Source organism: Taurulus bubalis, assembly GCF_910589615.1.
Source record: "Taurulus bubalis genome assembly, chromosome: 11".
Classification (NCBI taxonomy): Eukaryota; Metazoa; Chordata; class Actinopteri; order Perciformes; family Cottidae; genus Taurulus; species Taurulus bubalis.
This window is the reverse complement of record NC_136599.1, coordinates 4888726-4908055: the sequence shown is the minus strand read 5'-3', so window position 1 is coordinate 4908055 and position 19330 is coordinate 4888726. Positions and strand designations below refer to the sequence as shown.

Sequence of the window (19330 nt, the reverse complement as noted above, 5' to 3'; positions counted from 1 at the left end):
TTATATATATATATATATATATATATATATTTGTATTTTTATTGCTATATATATATATAAAACAATAAAAACACAAATAAATTACAATACATAAATTATAAATAATACACAATATAATAAATTAATTCAATTTAAATCAAAAGTTAGTACAGTCAAGTTCAACAAACATAATCCAATTGTATAATTTACATTACTCTGAAATGGGCAAATCTGGATACGTCACTTTTTAAATTAAATGATATTAGTGTATTAATGAATGTACTTTCCTGGATGTACATAATACAGTGAGTGCTTTGAGAGAATGAGGTGTTTATAGACTCAGTTTCTACTCTACAAATTAAATAGATATTTGTTGTGGTGTGTAAAGCTTTATTTACATGAGAGGATTCTGATTCATATCTCATAGTTTCACTTTAGCTATAATATACAGGTTATTACAGGTATTAACCATCGCTCAGACGCTTCCAGCATGAAGAGACTCAGTCGTGTCGTATTTCATACGTAATTGTTTATTTCTTCAATAGCGCGCGGCCTCGGAGAAGCCGGCCTCGGCGACTGGAAGGCCGATACAGGAGCTCAGTCGTTATTACATCTTGTTTTATATCGTCATCGGTGTGAGGTAGAAATGTGGGGCTGCGACAAAACTTGAGCAAAACATGAGTGTTGTTTCTCGATCTCAACGCTTGAAGAAAATGCAGAAAACCAAAGTACATTTACATCGTATAAAATCTCAAAACATAGGATACTCAACCCACAAAGCTGACGTTTTCTGCTCTAATATCCTCTAATGCGTTAGCTGCTCATGATTAATATTTTAAAGCCACGACATTTAAATTAACATTTTTTCATACAGCATTTAATAAAATGCACTTAAGCAACTCCGTCATGCATTGCGATGCACTATAAAATTGATAACAATGCTCCTTATTAGGGCAGACAGCGACAAGATTATAAAACCCGGCTTAAAAACATCATGCACTCATTTTAATGAAACTACATGTACAAAGGTTATTTCACAACAGTGCCTTTACAAACAGTCTGTGTGGGTTTTAAACCCCCAAATATAACAAGTGACATATAATTCACGAGACATAATCCTTGTTGACGTCTTTACATTCCCGTCATCATTCGTGTTGCTGCGGATGCGTATTCTGAACCGTCGACGCTTCCCGAGAGAATCGTGTTTGTTTTAAAAAGTACTTTAAGTACACTTAGTATGCAACGAGCAAATTTGTTCACAACAAATTAAAGTTTTTAGAAAACACACAAGACACAAAGTTTTAGTCAGCATGAACACAAAGCTGATTGATGTGCACTTAGTAGAGGACAAACACAAGTACAAAAACGGTAGCATGGCTACACATACGCAACATTTATGAACACAAAATCTTGAAGATAATCTCGTTCCTTAACAGAAATAAACGACATGGATAAATACACGATATATAAAATGCGGATACTGGGGGGGACAGAAGGAAATAACATATAATTGATTGTCGTAAAAAGGGAAAGTGATGAAGCGATTGCACGGGTTATATTAGCAACATATCCATGATAATCCAGACATAAATGTACTCAAACATGAAAACCCAGAGATAAAATCTCTGAGATGTCATTCCGTATATATATATATATATTTATATAAAGACGTGGTCAGTTTAACTGGCTAATTTGGCTGATTTAGTTCAAAGTGAAACAGAAAGTGGGATGTTGGTCATGTTGTAATGCACTGTGTGGTAGAGAAATGCCATGAGAGCCGGTCCTGATGAATACAGATTAAGGATCAATTAGTTGAGGTTCGAGATTGTTTTTGTACCTGATTGGAGTTCTTATTCCAACTATTATTTAAATGTATTTAAAAGTAAGGAACTGTACATTAATGTCTCGCACCTCTAAGGAAGTGGCATCTGAAAAAAGAGAAAATAATTTCGAAGCCTTGAAGGATATTCAGAAGTCATTCTGGTACTCAGCCTTTGTAAAAGCCTGAATTCTCAATTTAACAGCACGGCCACTGAAATACCTTGTTTGTAACGCGCCAATGTTCCCAAATGCAAACACAAACAAATAATTTACAGCTGTAAAGCACACTTGAAAAGTAAGTACTGAGATTTACTCTCATCTTTAGACTTTACAAAGAAGAAACTTCACCTCCTCCTCGTTGATGCAGCTCATCTGTTCTCTGCTAAAAGATGTGTGTGATCAACGTGAGAGCGCGTGGAGGCTTAGAAAAGAGTAAACCCATTCATACGTAATTAGCTTGAAGTGCCATTAAGACATTAAAAGGAGACAAGCGCAGCTGTAGAGGATTCCTTTTCCGTTCAGCTCAGAGCGACTGAGTTCAGAGCCAGAAGATTCCAGAGTACCGCGCTGCGTCGGCTCCGGAAAACATTCCCACTGTCATCCTGGCTTTTCCATCCCAGGTTATCTTAATCTACTGAGGATTCCTGAATGACTTTGCAAAATGCGTCGTTAAAAAAAAAAAAAGCAAGGATTTGGGCCTGAGTACCTGAAGTGGAGACTCGCTGGTCTTTCATGCCGGGCGCCGGGGTCATTCTGCAGGGTCAGAGTCCTGGCTGTTATACTCAGCCGTCTCCATCTTGAGGATGTAAGGAATGATGCTGTCGATAGACACGTTACCTATCAAGCCGGTGAAGAAGAGCTCCTCCGTGATGCCAGAGTTCATGAGGCGCAGGGCCGGCAGACGGGTCAGGATACGGGTCAACCTGGGGACGCGAGCACACGACAGTTCATGCAGAGTCGCGTCTTTAGTTTCTTTTCTTTTGCGGGTAAGGGGTTTTCGGATGAGCGCAGGGGTCTCGCTCCTTTCTGGAGATCGTTTTCCAGGACGTATTCGGTGATGATCCAGCGAGTAAGACAGACAGGAGAATAACAGAATCCTCTCTCTGAATGTCTGAGTCTACATCCTGTCCTCTCTCGTAGCAGAATGTGAGTGAATCCCATCAGCAGAGGACAGGAGGAATGAATTATACTGACTTATGTCTGTTTCCTTATTCTTTATAATCTTCATAAGATTGTTATTCATTTCATTGTTCTTTGTGTGATTTGTTTCCAGTGAGATATTATTGACTTTATATCTTGACTCTACTGATGCTGTTCTAAATATTTAGTTAAATCTAAATTATGAATACATTTTAATCCTGTTCTGAATTTATTAGTTTTTTTAATTATTGCATGTTTTTAATTAATTTTAGTTATTATTATTTTTCCCATTGTGTGTTTTATTTTATTATTGTCTGAAAAAACTTTTTTTTTCATCTATGTATAATGTTGTTATGTCTAAATTAATCCAAATTTAAGTGAGAAAAAACAAACAATTAATTAGTCAAGAAAAATAACTGAGTATTTATAAGTAGTAACTTCTTGTAGTAATGAAATCCTAATTCTAATGTTTTGAATTGATTTTTTTTTTAAATAATATATATTTTTCTAAATAAATTCTACAGTGTGGATGCTGAGCTGACTGGTTAGACTGGTTAGACTGGTGAATGTACCTGTAGGTGTCCTCTGGGTAGGTTTTCTGCACGTAGTCCTGCAGCTCCATCAAGGCTTTCTCCTGGAACTTCTCAATCTGCCCGCTGCTGTCCACACCGGGGTGATCTGTCAAACACACACACACACACACACACACACACACACACACACACACACACACACACACACACACACACACACACACACACACACACACACACACACACACACACACACAGGTCATTCATTCAGACAATAAACCAAACTCTGCCTTGTGATTCTTTTTATTTTATTAACTTTATTAACTTGAGTAAGGAAAGCAGACTCACCCGGGCTGAACAACACTACGGCCTTCAGGTAGGCGTATTCGTAGCTGTCCGTCTCCAACCTCGTCATGCTGTTACAGAACTCCTGGAACTTCCAAATGTGCTCCATCACCTGCTTCACCCGCTCCCCCGAAAGCTTGTCTGCGAGAGAAGGAAATGTTTGAGGTACTAAGATGCAGAATTTACTTAAAGCTTTATCGAACCGGGAAATTAACTTAAACAAACTGGAATAACGGCCTCCAGTTGTACGCCTCTGCAAAGTTGCAGTATGTCATAATCATTTTTATCCTATCCTAGACGTCGTCACAATGACGGCAGCTGATGGTTTGTGGACTCGAGTTCATTCTTTTGGCCGTCGCCATCTTGCTTTTTGAAAGGAAGTTATCATATTTGGACTGTGGAGGAGTGACGTAGAGACGCCTTATACGCAGCATCCTCCTCTCTATGGTCTATTTTTCTCTAAACTGGACCATAACGTACTAAATGAACATCATGCTGTATTGAAGAAGACTTGAAACTAGAGATTGAGACATAAACTCATGTTTACAATGTTTACTGAGGGAATAAATCAAGAGAGAAGTAGAGTACAGTCTTTTCTTTCCCACCAGAGGAGTCGCCCCCTGCTGGCCAGTAGAGATGCTGCAGGTTTAAGCTTCACTCTTCAGAACTGGAGGTTGCCGCCTGTATTAGACAGGACACAGCAACTTTGAACACCAAGCTCTAACAATTTCCTCCTTAAGTCTCTAGCTGGATGTTTGTGGCAAATTTGAGAACAAATTCCCTCAAAGCCTTCCTGAGATGTCACGTTCACGAGAATGGGACGGGCGTGAGGTCACAGTGACCTTTGACCTCGTCGTCGTTACGTCCTTGCCAGCATTGAGGCATGAAAATACCAGATCGCCATCAAAATGACAGATTTTGACACGTTGCAGTTGCCTTCGTCTTCCTCATCTTCATCTAGATTCAATCTGTCGTATCTGAGCCATCACGTATGACACGTTGACAGCTGGCAGCTCTTCTATGCCATCGGTCTCGTTTGTCATGATTAATAAAAACAAAAAAATCACATTTCTTTACTCCCGTTTCAATGTGTGTGTGTGTGTCCTACTGAGAAATGATGGCGGTGGTCCATACCGTCCTGGATGCTGCTCTGCAGGTGGTTGATGATGGCAGCGAGGATGGTCGACAGGTTCATCTCGTGAGCGCACTGAGCCAGACCCAGAGTGAACAGCTCATTCCAGCAGGCTCGCACCAAACTGGTGTTTGCCTCCTGGCTGAGAGGAAGGAATAGATCGGCGTTGAGCAACGTAGACGGACGGCGGCGTTGCCGTATGAGTGAAGTCTATCTGAGTTAAACGCATTCTTACCCAAGAGCTGAGAAGGCAGGGATGGACCGAGCCCAGTGCATGGAGAGGAAGAGCAGTCTGGATGCCGACTCACAGATGTAGTGTACGTTCAGATACTCGGGAATGGGGCTGGGCATGGTCAGCTGGACGAAGAGGAGAAGACGAAAAATGACATATGAGAGAAAATTATATTTAAAAAGAATGTATACAGGACTTCCCAGAGATGAATGCTTTCACAGCTTACATATTTTCTTATACTATTAGCATTTATAGCCATGTTTTTTGTTACCTTAAGTTTATTGTAATTCTGTGTGTAAGGAGGACCTAGCAAAATATCTTTTCATTGTACGGAGTAACTGTCTGTTATCTGTGCATATGACAATAAATGTCAATTGCACATGACAACAAGCCACTTTCAGTTTCAGCTATATTTCACAGCTTCGGTTTATACACAATATTGAGGGTGTTCGGTGTGAGTAACAGCTTTTAATTTGTAATTGTTTTATTTTCATGACAGAGTGGCCCTTTTCTCACCTGACCAACCAGTTGTTTTGATGGAAAGAGACGTCTGAGAGGCCATACTTTAAAAAAAGAGATGTGTATGTGCGTGTGTGTGTGTGAGTAATCCAGCTGCAGTGCAAGGTGACCCCTTTCCCTCTCTTGTGGACAACTCAGTCAATTCATATCCCTAAATCATGAATACTAAATATCAAGCATACGAGTTGACTCCACCCACCTTGAAGCCGACATGGCTGTCTGTGAGCAGCGGTCCTTCCACCTCGATGATGGGGGTCTCCTGGTCTCGACCAATCAGCTGGATGGTGGTTCCGCTGACACAATGCGGCTTATCGGCCAGACTCTGCTCGGGCGGGTTGAACACTTTGGCCAGGGTGTCAAAGGCACTGTGACACACACACACACACACACACACACACACACACACTTAAATGACCTGCTTTGACAGAAAACTCTTGTTGTCTTATGTAATATTTTTGCTCAATTTGACATAGTCTGCTTCCAAAGAGGCCACTAGCTCGACACACGGTGCCAAGGCCGACCAAGAAAAGCCTGTTGCAGACTCCTCCCTCCTCGTTGTGCACCGCTCACTGACCGTGTTATCTCGCTGGCAGATTGCTCCTCGTGCTGGCTGTCTGAGGTATCGCCATTGTTGAGATTCTCTCTGAGTGAGTCGCTCAGGCTGGCCAGTGATGTCACCACATTGGCGAGAGTCCCTAAATCCCCCTGGCCAGGGTCCATCTGGAGACAAATGCAGATTATTTCCCACAAGAAACACCGCAGACACAAAATAGGTGATCCGAAACTGGAGCAAATCATTAAAGTGTGTTGCCTGCAACGACATGGAATGAGAGACGCTTCTTAAAACATGCAACAGGCACTGAAAAGATTAATCCAGATTTTAGACTGTCTTGCAGTTTGAGCAGTTCCACGGTTTCCCTCATTATTTTATTATCATTGGAGGAATATATGTGGCTTAAACTGTAGTCTCCACTCCTACTGCTGCGATATAAAACTGAGCTCCACTGCGGAGCAGACGGAGCAGACTGTCGGCATTCTTCCAGCCATCTGCAGCTCCATATTTAGCTTTTCATTTCTTCCCACTTTCTGTTCATATTAGAATTGTGAGTAATGCTGCGTTTCTCTCGGGGCTCTGGGCTTACATAGAGTGTAAACATCAAAGTTGCATGTTCTGGCAGAAAGAGATTAAAACGTGTACTGTGAGTTAATACACAGTATATGATGAATAAAACAGGTTTACAGATTATATTTAGTTGACCCCGTAAAACAGGCCACACGACACAATGCAAGAGCAAACAAACCCTTCCAAGAACATCCACAGATCCTTCAGGCAGATGTTATATTTACTGTAACTGCAGTAACAGCTGTACCTTTGAGTCAGTGGCCAGCAGCAAGGTGCCATCACTCTGGATGACCGGCTGCTGGATATTAACCAGCATGCCCTGGTCCAGCAGGCTGGACCTGCACATGACACAGAGCATCATTAAAAAACAGTTCACGCAACAACACCAGAGCCGGAGGTTTGTCTGCAGGTCCGAGTCCCACTGACCTGGAGCCGTCTGTCTCCGTATCGGAGATGAAGGTTGGCGTGGCGATGAGCGGACTGTTCAGGTCCTTGCGGATGTAGATCTTTTGGGTGGAGGCGGCGCAGTTGGCGTGCCTCTCTCTGGGCACTACGTCGATGGGCTTTCTCTCACTCTGGACAGCTGAGAATAGACAAAGAGAAAACAGTTATGACTGCTGTTGCGAGAAAAAAACGACCCCAGTGCGCTTAGTCAATGAAGACAATGACTACTTTTTCAGGCTTTTTTTAGGAGGGGAACTGAATGATTCTTTAATTTTCAAGACCTGCAGATACTTTGATAATACCTGATCTGTTTTTTATCTACATGTTTTCGTAGAGTGTCCTGGATTTGGATGCAAACTCACAGTCAGTCTTCATCCCCATGTTAATGCACTTCGTCAACCGACAGAACTGGCAGCGATTGCGGTGGTGTTTGTTGATGACGCAGTCCTGTTTACTGCGGCAGCTGTAGGTCAAGTGCTTCCTCACGCTCCGCTTGAAGAAGCCTTTACATCCCTCACAACTGACCGCTCCGTAGTGACGCCCTGAACACAGAGAGATGTGTGTCAGATTTGGCATCCGGATACATGAGCCCAAAAGGTAAAACACACAGATCCACACGTCAACAGGTGATGCAACTGTAAGCTTTAGTACCTGAAGCCTTGTCCCCACACACCACACAGTACTCCACCGGTTGCGGTCGGCTCAAGTCCCCCGACTGCCCTAACAACCGCTCCATCGACACCGGATCTGTTACGATCTGAAAAGCAAAGTCACCCACAGGACGTTAATCTTGCGTTTCACCTTAACTCAATGTCAAAATCACTCTTACTCTTACAACAATGCTTGAAAATGATAACAAATATCGAAACTAACATATTGCCATTCGCCGATGTGTACCAGGGGGTGACATGACGGGTGGGGATCTGTACCTGTATCCTTCCGGGCATCAGGCTGTCTGCAGCAGTGAAGATGAGCTGCTTGGCGTTGTGGCTGTCCGGAGAGGCCAGGATGACCTTGCCTGCCCCCGAACTGTCAGCCGTAGTCAGGATGAACTGCTGTTTGGGAACGCCGGACGGCTTCATCGCCGTCACGATCTGGATCTTCTGACCCGTCTGCTGGTCAGTTACAATCTGAGGGCCGTTGGACGAGGGAGACGGAAAGAGAGAGAGAGAGGGAGAAAGGAACCGGCGCCGACGGGGGGTCGAAGTTAAAAAAAGACGAGAGTGACATTGGAAGAGATACGTCACACGCTGTGACATCAACTTGCCCGTCAGTGTCACATTCTCAGAAGCCAACTAATGTGGAGAGAGTGCAGCGGTTACCTGTATTCGCTGTGGCTCAGCGGAGATGACCTGAAAGCGCTGCGGAGACTCGCTCATCATGGAGTCTGAAGGAGAGGATGACACCTACGATTTGAAACACATTTAAAACACACACAACTTCTATGTCTGCGACACACATCTATTTTCCTTGAGTCTGCGTAAGGCGTAGACATTTCATTATACAATAACACTTTGTCTGAACTGACAAAGGAAGGTTTGTCTCTATGGCAACAACTAAAGAAAGCATCCACAGACAAGGAAAGTAGCACCCCAGTATATGGGACAACTCAGACTGCCAGCAAACAGTACATCATGAAGGTCCCCCTCTGCACGCTCACCTCTGCCTCGTGCTCAGAGTCCACTTTCTGCTGAGAGAGCAGATTGAGGTTGGTCGTCATGATGATGAAAGGTCATTAGTGAGGTCTGTTTGGAAAGATGCCACAGATAGTCAACCACAAAAGGTGCAAACCGTCACAGAGAAGCAGGCCGACGCTACGAAGGCTTTATAAATATAACGCTGCGCTTGTGGATAATAGAGGACATGCAATGATGTTGATTGAAATGAGAAGTTTTACATGTGACGAAATCTTCTTGATGATTTTGAGGGGACGTTCTGGATGATTTATGTGATAAAAAACATATGGAACACCAAGTTTGCACATGCCATCATATAATTAACACATATCTATATTGTGTCATTAACATCAGGTTGCATATTTTCTTCCACATCTAACCTACTTTAATCTTCTACCTTTGGTAAAAAAATTCGCTCAACAAATCCAGCCGTTGCATACCTGCAGGGACGTTACCTCAAGTCAAGTCTATGACCTCTTAAATCCGAACTAGACATGAGATTTGAGAGACCGTTCATAACCAGATTACACGACAGTCTGGTGGACCCTCATGTTGTCCAGTGTGACATTGTAACAAAGGCAACTGATAATGTACGACCTTTAACATGGACATCCCGACGTCGTGGCTGCTTTTCCTGCTGTCTTTGCTTCCATTTTCAAGTAATAAACCTGGTGTGTCTCTATTTCACAGATTATAGAGTCAAAATTGATGCACCCACACCAGATAATATATTTTACTGCATTAAAAACTGTGCGATAAATGGTTTGTGTATGTGATAGTTGGGTAAAAAGCAAAAAGAACTACGAGAAAAGCACCACAGATTACTAAAAGCTAAGTAAACACATGTGATTTTTTTTAACAAAGTTGGCAGAAGTGCATCAAAACAGTGGCTGAAGCATTATCCACAGATTCACACTATTTAAATGTATATGTATACACAAAATGGTATATGTTTGTTTGGTTAGATCTTTGCACTATTGTTTTGTTAGTTAATTTAATATTATTCTATTTTTGTTATATATATATCGTGCATTTTTATATTTAATATTGCTTTACTTGTATGTGTAAATGCTGCTGTCGTGAAAACACTTCCCCTTGCGAGATTAATAAAGTAACTATCCATCTTTATGGGCCATGGAAACATCCCATAGTCTATAAATGAATTCATAAGCCTATAAAACTGTACACCAAATGTGAGTGACAATGCATTTGGGGATTTTTTTTGGCAGAATTAAGTGATGGCATATATTCCTTGCGCACTAACTCCATCTTTTTTGTGGTAATTATAATAGAAGAACACAATTTGACAGCATAAGTGAAAACTGATTGATGTGCCTGCAGTGGCTCGATTCGCTCAGACCCCAAAAGGGGTGGAGCCCGCTGCTTCGTATTCTGTACCGATTGGCTACACAGAGTGTCAGTCAACGCCCCCCCTCCTCTCAAACGAACGCGTCACAACACCGAACAAAATGGACAATCTGGCAGGCAGCCAATAACCCCGGAGAGACGAACCTTATATGAGAAATATATTTGGAGCATTTTTTTTTTTTTTAGAATGTTGACATCCTGGTAGTAAATTTAAAAAAATGTAATAAAAAAATACGAGCTTCTTTAAATATATTAATTGTCACTTCAGCACACTTTATGTGCACCGAGAAGGTAAAAGGGTCGAGTTCATCTCGCCCTCCGTTTAAACCAACTGCCTCATCACCACGAGCAACCGCAATAAACGGCTGCAGCGCGAGCCGACTGCACACGTCTCTCCTCCGAGACTCCCGCCCGGCGCTTCGCGGTCCTCGGGCTGCCGGAGTCGGGCTGCCGGAGTCGGGCTGCCTGGAGGCGGGCAGGAAGGGGAGCTCCGCATCGGCTAGCTAGCAAAGCTAGCAGGGGAGAATTAGCTGCGCTCCTTTTCATCATCCGGTATCTCACGAGGGCTTTCTACGGTTTTCAACCCGGAAACCGACACTTACCTCCGGGAGACGGTGGACACGGATTTCGGGCTCTCCGCTATTTTATAAAAATATTTGTTTTGGTTTTCTTCTGTTAAAGGTCATAGTTCGTGACCCCCGCACCGCCAGCGCGTTGATGATGGTTGAGTTTTTTTTTTCTATTTTTTTCTTCTCCTCCTTCCTCTCTCTCGCATCCTCCAACCGCCCCCCCTCCCAACCTTGGCGCGAGCCAGACAGGACTGACGTCATCGTGTCTGACTGTCTGTCACTTTTTAGTAGCTTTTTTACTTTTGAAGAAGGACCTTTTCTTTTATGTGTATATATGCATTTCTATCCAAAATTAATAAAAATGTAATTACCAGGACAAAAAGATATTTGCTTCAGGTTTGTAATTACAGTGATTAAATCCAAGCAATTTACAGTACACAAAAAGCACATTCATCAGTTCCCTTTACCTTTATTAATATGTGCACTAATTTGAGATAATTTACAATTAATTTACATGACATTTGCACAAATTATGCCACACCCATGACAGACAAACAGCCTTTGTCTGTTCTATCATGCAGTTTCAAGAGACAGATATCTAAGTGTAATTTAAACACACAAAGTACTTCATATCGTCCATGTATGTGCAAGTAGGAAGAAAAAGGCACGTTATAACTTTTATTTGTTTATTTAAATGTTAAGAAAACACAAATGCAATCTGGTTACAAAAATACGTGTTAATAGTTGTTTTTTTAATGACATTAGGGTTTTGTTTTTCTTCGTGGAAAAACAGTCATCAGACACACAAAGCGGAGTATTTTTGCCCTCAATGAGTCTTAGTCTTAAGACCCCAACACTTTATTTATATGTGGAAAAACAGCTGACTTATTTGTCTCAAGATTTGCAACAAATCTTTTGTATTTAAACAAATTGGGATAATGTGGTTGTGTGAACGACACTGTAATAACTGCAAATAACATAATGAATAAACAAATTACTCGTACATACTTTCTACGTCTATTTCTTTTGGTCATATCTCTGCGGTAGAGAATCCCTTCCTATTTGCCTGCATTTACATATCTCTCATATTGTATGGAAATATTAGGACTTTATGGGCCACCCTCAGCAAACATAAAGTACCTCTGAATGACCACCAGATGTCGCCCTGCGCCACCAGGAGAGGTATAGATGTGCAGGAGAACTAAAGGCGCACGGCGGAGATTCACGCCTATTCAAATGAACCGTGACGGAGAATAACCTTAATAACACCTAATCAAATACAACATGTCTCAGTTGGTCTGTACCCTCACACACACTAGACTTAATATTAATAATAGGAGTGCCTAATTGGCTACGGTTCATCATTTATGTCCATCCCTATAAATAAATGCATCGCCATTATTTGCCCAGGCTCTATAATCGGAATCTGAGGCTTTAAGCGAGTATATAATAAGGTTTCACATCTATAAATTACATTTTCTCCGCAGTCCAAATAGGCTAAATAAATTATTTTAATATTCCATATTTTAAAGCCAAACAGGGACTTCTAATACATAGTAAATGCGGGGCATGCGAACAAAAGCCCTTTAAAGGTCAACATTTGTCGATAAGGAAAGCCAATATTGATTGATGTGGATGTTCAATAGTGGATGAGCTATATGGAGCACTCGGCTTGATGACCGGAAAACAAAACTGCTTATGAAGGAGTATGAGTCTTGTGCGTTTGGCACATTCATCTTTTTTCCTCCTCCTCTGATGTCGCAATCGACCTCTTGAGCAGCTCCAGCGTTGCATTGTACAGAATCAGGGCAGGAGCAGCTCCGGGGGCTGCTGCCGAGAATCGACCGTTTCATTTGCGCATGAACGTATCCCGCTTGTGTTAAAAAAAAGCAGCATCAACACAAGAGCCCCAGCTTCTTCTCTCTTTCTTTTTTTTTTTTTTACCGCATCCTCCACCCGACGCTGCTGCGCGTTACGCTGAGCAGAGGAGTCGCAGAGGAGACCCAGCGTGTGGAATGATGGGGCCGGGATTTTAACCGTGGAGACACTTCGCAGGGCCGGCGAGACAAGGGACGAGTTGTAGCCTCTCTAGCGGGTCGTGGAGGTTTGGCCATGATCGGACGCGGACCATGGGTATGTAAGCCCCGGTTTGGCAAGCGAGGGAACCGGCTCGGGGTTCTGTATTATCTGTGCGCGGCGGCAGCGAGCGCGGCCCTGCTGGCGCTGCTCTTCGTGGACTCCATCGAGTCGTGGGTCACCTCCATCGGCATGAACACGGCGGTGGAGCCGCATGCGGGCATCATCCCCCCGCAGAGCGTGCCGCCCACCCGGCCCGAGGAGTTCCTGCTCATGCCCAGCCCGCTCGTGTGCCAGCGGGCCAAGCCATACCTCATCACCATGGTCACCTCGGCGCCCGCCAACCAGCGGGCTCGCCAGGCCGTGCGGGACACCTGGGGAGGGGAGGTGGAGGTGCGGGGCCTGCGGGTCATGACCCTCTTCATGGTGGGCGTGGCGTCGGACCCCGGCATGGCCAAGCTGCTGATAGAGGAGGCCCGGGAGCGAGGGGACCTGATTCAGGGACGCTTTCTGGACACCTACTCCAACCTCACCCTGAAGACGCTGTCCATGCTGGGCTGGGCGCGCCGGTTCTGCCCGCAGGCTCACTTCATGGCCAAAGTGGACGACGACGTCCTGTTCAACCCCAGCGCCCTGCTGCACTTCCTAAACAAGAGCCGGAACCCCTACGAGCAGGGTGACCTGTACCTGGGCCGGGTGCACCTCCACGTGGCCCCGGACCGCGACCCGGAGAGCCGTCACTACCTCCCGTCAGGGGCCTACCCTCCGTCCGTGTTCCCGGACTACTGCAGCGGCACGGCCTACGTGCTGTCCCGCTCCGCGCTGCTGAAGGTTTCCCTGGCCGCCTCCGCGTCCCCTCTGTCCACTCCTCTGCCGCCAGAGGACGTGTTCGTGGGCCTGTGCGCGCGCACCGCCGGCGTGCTGCCCTCGCACTGCCCGCTGTTCTCCGGGGGCCCCGGGGTGCCGTACGGCCGCTGCTGCTACCAGGCCATGGTGTCCGTGCACCACGTGCCGCCCAGGGAGATGCTGCACTACTGGGCCGACGTCCACACGTCGCTGCCGTGCTCCTGGCTGAGTGTGCGCGCGTCCCTGGGGTTCTGCAAGGTCAGGGCGATGCTCGGGGACGCGCTGGGCCTGGAGCAGGGCTTGTGATGTCGGGGGGTTTGAGAGGAGAGGACGGGGACTCAGTGGGGCCGTGCCTTGCTTCAAATACTGTGAACAGCACAAGTGCTCTTCAGGCTGTAAAATGTCACTTTATTTTTTTTAGAGCTTTATTTTTTATAAACACTTATGTATTTATTCAGCTTTTCTTTTTTCTTTTCTTCCTTTTTTGCAGGAAACATGGTTGTACACAGTAAATATAACACTATTGCCGAGTGTATTTGGTCCCAATTAGAATTAATTGGTGTTAAATTAACTCTTGCCTAAGAGTTAACTCTGTATAGAGTAAAAATGTTACACTACCTAACACCATATAGTGTTAATAAAATTAAACACTACAGGTTAAATAACTCTGGAGAGTGTAATTATCATTCTCGTCATCGTTGACAATTGAACTCTTCTATGATAACACATCAACTAATTGAGTTTAATTCCAATTGTATATGAATAATTGCCACGGTAGTCTTTCTTTCATTATTACACTGACACATTTTGTAGATGTAGAACCAACAACATCGGCATGCTGATATGTGTTCAGTGAGGAAATACAGCCACTTATGTGAAGAACACACACACACACACACACACACACACACACACACACACACACACACACACACACGCCTGAGATCCAGAGGCTGCAGCCCTCACACACCTGTAGTCCATCGCCATGCAGGTACTTCAAGTGTAGATGTTAGCCTATAAGACGCCTCAGTGCATGATGCTCCACATAGAAGAATAGATACGAAACCACAGGCTTCATACACCCAGTAGGGAGGAATAATGCATATAAATATATATTCGCTGAAACCTTTTAATGTTCAAAACAAAGCGGATGCACTTTAAGCATTGTGGGTTTTTTTCCAGTAGTAATAAGAATGGCATTAGGATAAGTGCAGCCCGCCATTAATTAGACAGTTTTGAAATTAGAGGCAGTTCTGGGAAAAGAAAGAGACATTTGCTATTCCATATTTGGAGGTTTGGTTATTCTGCTGCCTCCATCCACTAGAACAGTGGATCTCAAATGGTGAGATTTAAAAAAATAAAAGTAACATCCATTAAAAAATCCTTTAGAAATTGATATTTAATAAATATTCAATAAAATATAAGTGTAAGTTCATAAACATAATTTAATATGTTCTATATTAAATTAGACACTGATGGCACAGCGCTGTGTATTACATCTTTTCAACCGCGAAGGCTTTGCGCTGGTTAGGAGAGACTTGGCTGAAAAACATGTTTTACAGGAAGTACATCATGGAGAAAAGGTTGAGCACCACTGAATAACATACATGTGACGCACAGCTAAAATCCTAATTGTATTAAAATGTGGGATAAAAATATGTTGGACTCAAATGCTGTCTCAAATAAACCGCTCCATCATAAACTAGGTGTGCCTGATGTCCTTTTTTAATGTTTATTTGCATACATGTGCACACCGGTTTGCTTTGCTTTACTAGTTCAGTGAATTGTTCTATGACACCTGACTAACAGCAGCACAGTGCGTCAGAAGAATACAGTGATGTATTATCTCGTAAATCCCAGAAAGGATGTGGGTGACTGGTTCTCCTCTGCACATTCCATCTTTACTTAAAGGAGCAGTTCAACTAACATCTAAAAATTCATTTTTCTTTTCTCTTATTGTTAGAATAAGTTTTTCTTCTAACACTTATCTATTATGTATTATTTGTCAATTTACATTGGTTTGTTGCTTTCTCTGCCTAATAATTAAACTATACGGCGCTCGGCTTGTGGTTCTCAAAGCGGACAAAGAAAAGAAAAGAAAGATACATAACGGACGCGATGTCCCTTGATATAACTCATGAGTCATGACCCAGTTACTCGAGATAAAGCACCGGCTTTGTTCTCAGCAGTATCCTGTGGAAGCTGTGGTTGAAGGAACATGTATGCATTACATGTATTTATTTTGCGCGCTGAGCGCATGCCGGGTGTCATTCGGGTCGCGTTATATTCGAGAAGGCAGACGTCTTTTACGGCCGATACCAATAAAAACTAGTAGACTCAATCCAAAACAATCTGTAATAATAATAAAAACAGATTTTGGGGCGGAGAGTCCCTTTAAACTCCTCCTCTTTCAAATCAATAATTAATGCTTGAAGTGGAGCAACACACCGTCCTCTAAAATGTTTGTGACTTTTTTTTTGCCAGAATCAGTTAGCAATTAAGTGTCACGCCGCAGAGGCTATTGTTACAGGTACTCGGATTGGTACCTGGGCAGCAGATAATATGTTCCTGCAAACAGGACACAGAGATTACACAACGACTTTTTCACGTCTGTTCACTGCTTCGGTGCTTTGCATTTAGCCTGTTGAACAGCATGAGGCATAAACAAATGATAACTTACATTTCAACAGCATTATAAAATAATAATATCACAGGAAACATTCATTGAGCCAAACAACATGCAATCTTGATGGACGTGACGATGTGGCGCCATTTTTGCGCGCGCCGTACACCGGACAATTAAACTGAGCACTCACTCACACACTCACATATTCATCAAAACAGTATTTTCATTCAAACAACCTCACACAATTCTCATTATTCTCACCCACCTGCAAACAGGACACAGAGATTACACAACGACTTTTTCACGTCTGTTCACTGCTTCGGTGCTTTGCAGAATGAGGGAATTCGCGCCGTTGTGGTCGTAAACCAGCTGATTGCCGTAAAGCGTCTGACTGACGTAAAACGTCATAAACCACCACCCTGTTCCTCTTTTAAACAGTATTAAACAGTATTATTTTGAATACACAAAGCTTACTTTAAACCCCATATGTAAGCACATTGGTGGGCGTCACACACTCCCCGACAAAATAACAAAATGGCTCCTGACATTTCCAAAACTCAAGTCTCAAAACTAACTTTATCAAAATACATATAACTCACAATTTCTTTCAACATCCAAAACTCCCTTTAAAATCAATAAACCGGTGTAATGTATGGCATGTTTGTTGGTGGCATGTACGGTGCAGGTTGGTATGTCAGTGGGAAATGAAAGGGTGTACCCCAAAATGGTAAGTACGGTGCACTGTAAGCCCCGACTACGTTAACTGTAGGGTTCGGTTGTAATGAAGGCTGGCCAAGTGTGTCTCTTCTCTGCACAAAGAGGAGTTTCAACAGGTAGGTCGCTCACAGGGAACAACAGGTTGCGATGTAGAGTTCTCTTTTTCAGCTTATCTCCAGACTCTGGATAGACAACATACACAGGATTTTCGGATACCTGTTCCTTGACTATGTATATGGTCTTCTCCCAGTAGGATCTTAGCTTCCCGGGCCCTCCTCGCTCATTGAGGTTCCTTACCAGCACTCTGTCTCCGGGCTGCAGGACTGCTCCTTTCATCTTGCTGTCTTAATAGGACTTGCCTCTAGCGCCTGACTTCTTGCTGTTCTCATTTGCAATCTGATAAGCATCAGACCTTCTCTTTGCCCACTTTTGTGCATATCCCTTGGGTGTGACTACATCCGCATCTCCCACCCGGCCAAATAAAAGATCGATTGGCAGGCGTGGATGATGTCCGTACAGCAAATAGTAGGGCGAGTAGCCAGTGGACTCATGTCGGGTACAATTATACGCATGTATAATTTGTGGGAGATGGTCCTTCCAACGCTCTTTCTCCTTGTCGGCTAGTGTTCGCAACATCTGCAGTAGGGTTCGATTGAACCTCTCGGCTGGGTTGCCTTGTGGGTGGTATGGCGACGTCCTGGAATGACCCACCCCTGACACCTTCTGGACCCTGATCGTGGTGCAGATTTGACGGGTAACCAAACCTGGGTATGAAGTCATTATATATGCGTTCCGCCGCAGTCCATCCAGATTTGTTCTTTGTAGCATAGGCTTGGGCGAATCGTGTGAAATGATCAACTACCACCAGAATGTATTGGTAGCCACCTCAACTGGTCTCCAGATGCAAGTAGTCAATACATACAAGCTCTAAAGGGGAGTTAGATGTTATACTACCCATGGGGGCACGTGTGTGGGTGACAGGTTTCTTTTGTTTTATACATGGGCACTTTCTTGTGACATAGTCCACTATATCTCTCTTCATATAAGGCCAATAGAACCGTTCCCTAGCCAGGTGGATCACCCTCTCAGTTCCCACATGTCCCATCTCATCATGAAGATGTTTCAATGCCACCTGTTTGTATTTTGCCGGCAGGACAAGCTGCTGTCTTTCATCAGTCCGTCTGTACAAGAGCCCATTTTCCAGGTGTAGATTGTTCCACTCATGTAAGAGCTTTCTGGTGAGTAGAGTTGCTGCTTTCCGTGTCTCATCAGTGGGAATTACGTTTGCTTCCTTGAGCCTCACAACCTCTCCGATGGTGGGGTCTTCTCCCTGTGCTCGAACAAGCTCATTGTGACTTATTGTTGGCAGGACCGTACGTGGCTCTTGGCTTGTGTTAAAAGAGGTGATCTGCAAGGCAGCAATCCAGGCAACATCCTTTCTCCGAGCTGCTTTGTTTCCCTCCCAGGTTGTGCAGACAACATCTTGGGATAGCTCCTCAGTGCAGGCTGTGATATATTTCTCAATATCCAGCGGGATACGAGACAATGTATCTGCATCTATGTTAACCTTCCCAGGCCGGTACTTCACATCAAATCGGAAATCACTGAGTTCTCTTACCCAACGATGTCCAACAGCATTTAGCTTTGCTGTGCTCATGATGTAGGTGAGGGGGTTGTTGTCTGTATATTGGGAAATGCGGGGCATAGTACAGGTAATCTCTGAACTTCTCGCACACTGCCCATTTCAAGGCAAGAAATTCCAGCTTCCCACTGTGTAGGTTGTAATTTTTCTCCGCAGGTGTCAAAGTTCTCGATCCATAACCAATGGCCCTCAACTTCCCTTCCTGCTGCTGGTAAAGGATGGCCCCGAGGCCCTGCTCTGATGCATCAGTTTGCAGTACGAATGGTAAATTGAAATCTGGGTATGCCAACACAGGTGGGCTTGTGAGCATTTCTACGAGTTGCTCTAGTGTGGCTTGATGTTCTTTTGACCATTCTACAGGGGCTCTAGAGGACAGTTGTGGTCCCTTGGATTTTCCTCTGTGTATTGTATTCCCTGACATGCCATGTTTCACCTGCAGCAACTCGTAAAGAGGCTTTGCAATCCGTGAGAAATCTTGCATGTAGGACCGGTAGTAGCTTAGGAAACCAAGGATCCTTCTGATATCACCTACCGTCTGTGGT

General features: G+C 43.9%; 2 protein-coding genes across 2 annotated transcripts; one reads left to right on the top strand and one right to left on the bottom strand.

The window, feature by feature from the left end:
• Window positions 1-2548: 2548 nt before the first annotated feature.
• On the bottom strand, window positions 2549-11050 carry nr2c2 (nuclear receptor subfamily 2, group C, member 2; the record flags this gene model as incomplete). Its single annotated transcript, XM_079225956.1, has 15 exons — window positions 10915-11050; window positions 8929-9013; window positions 8591-8674; window positions 8198-8398; window positions 7920-8025; window positions 7631-7810; window positions 7251-7407; window positions 7072-7162; window positions 6276-6421; window positions 5901-6066; window positions 5186-5307; window positions 4953-5092; window positions 3822-3959; window positions 3513-3618; window positions 2549-2723 (listed from the first exon to the last, which is right to left on the bottom strand). Exons 2-15 carry the CDS (start codon window positions 8986-8988, stop codon window positions 2549-2551), a joined length of 1872 nt encoding a protein of 623 aa, XP_079082082.1. The 5' UTR covers window positions 8989-9013; window positions 10915-11050.
• Window positions 11051-12993: 1943 nt separating this feature from the next.
• Window positions 12994-14109, top strand: b3galt4 (UDP-Gal:betaGlcNAc beta 1,3-galactosyltransferase, polypeptide 4; the record flags this gene model as incomplete). Its single annotated transcript, XM_079226281.1, has 1 exon — window positions 12994-14109. The coding sequence occupies one exon, from the start codon at window positions 12994-12996 to the stop codon at window positions 14107-14109; it is 1116 nt and encodes a 371-aa protein (XP_079082407.1).
• Between the last annotated feature and the right edge of the window lie 5221 nt (window positions 14110-19330).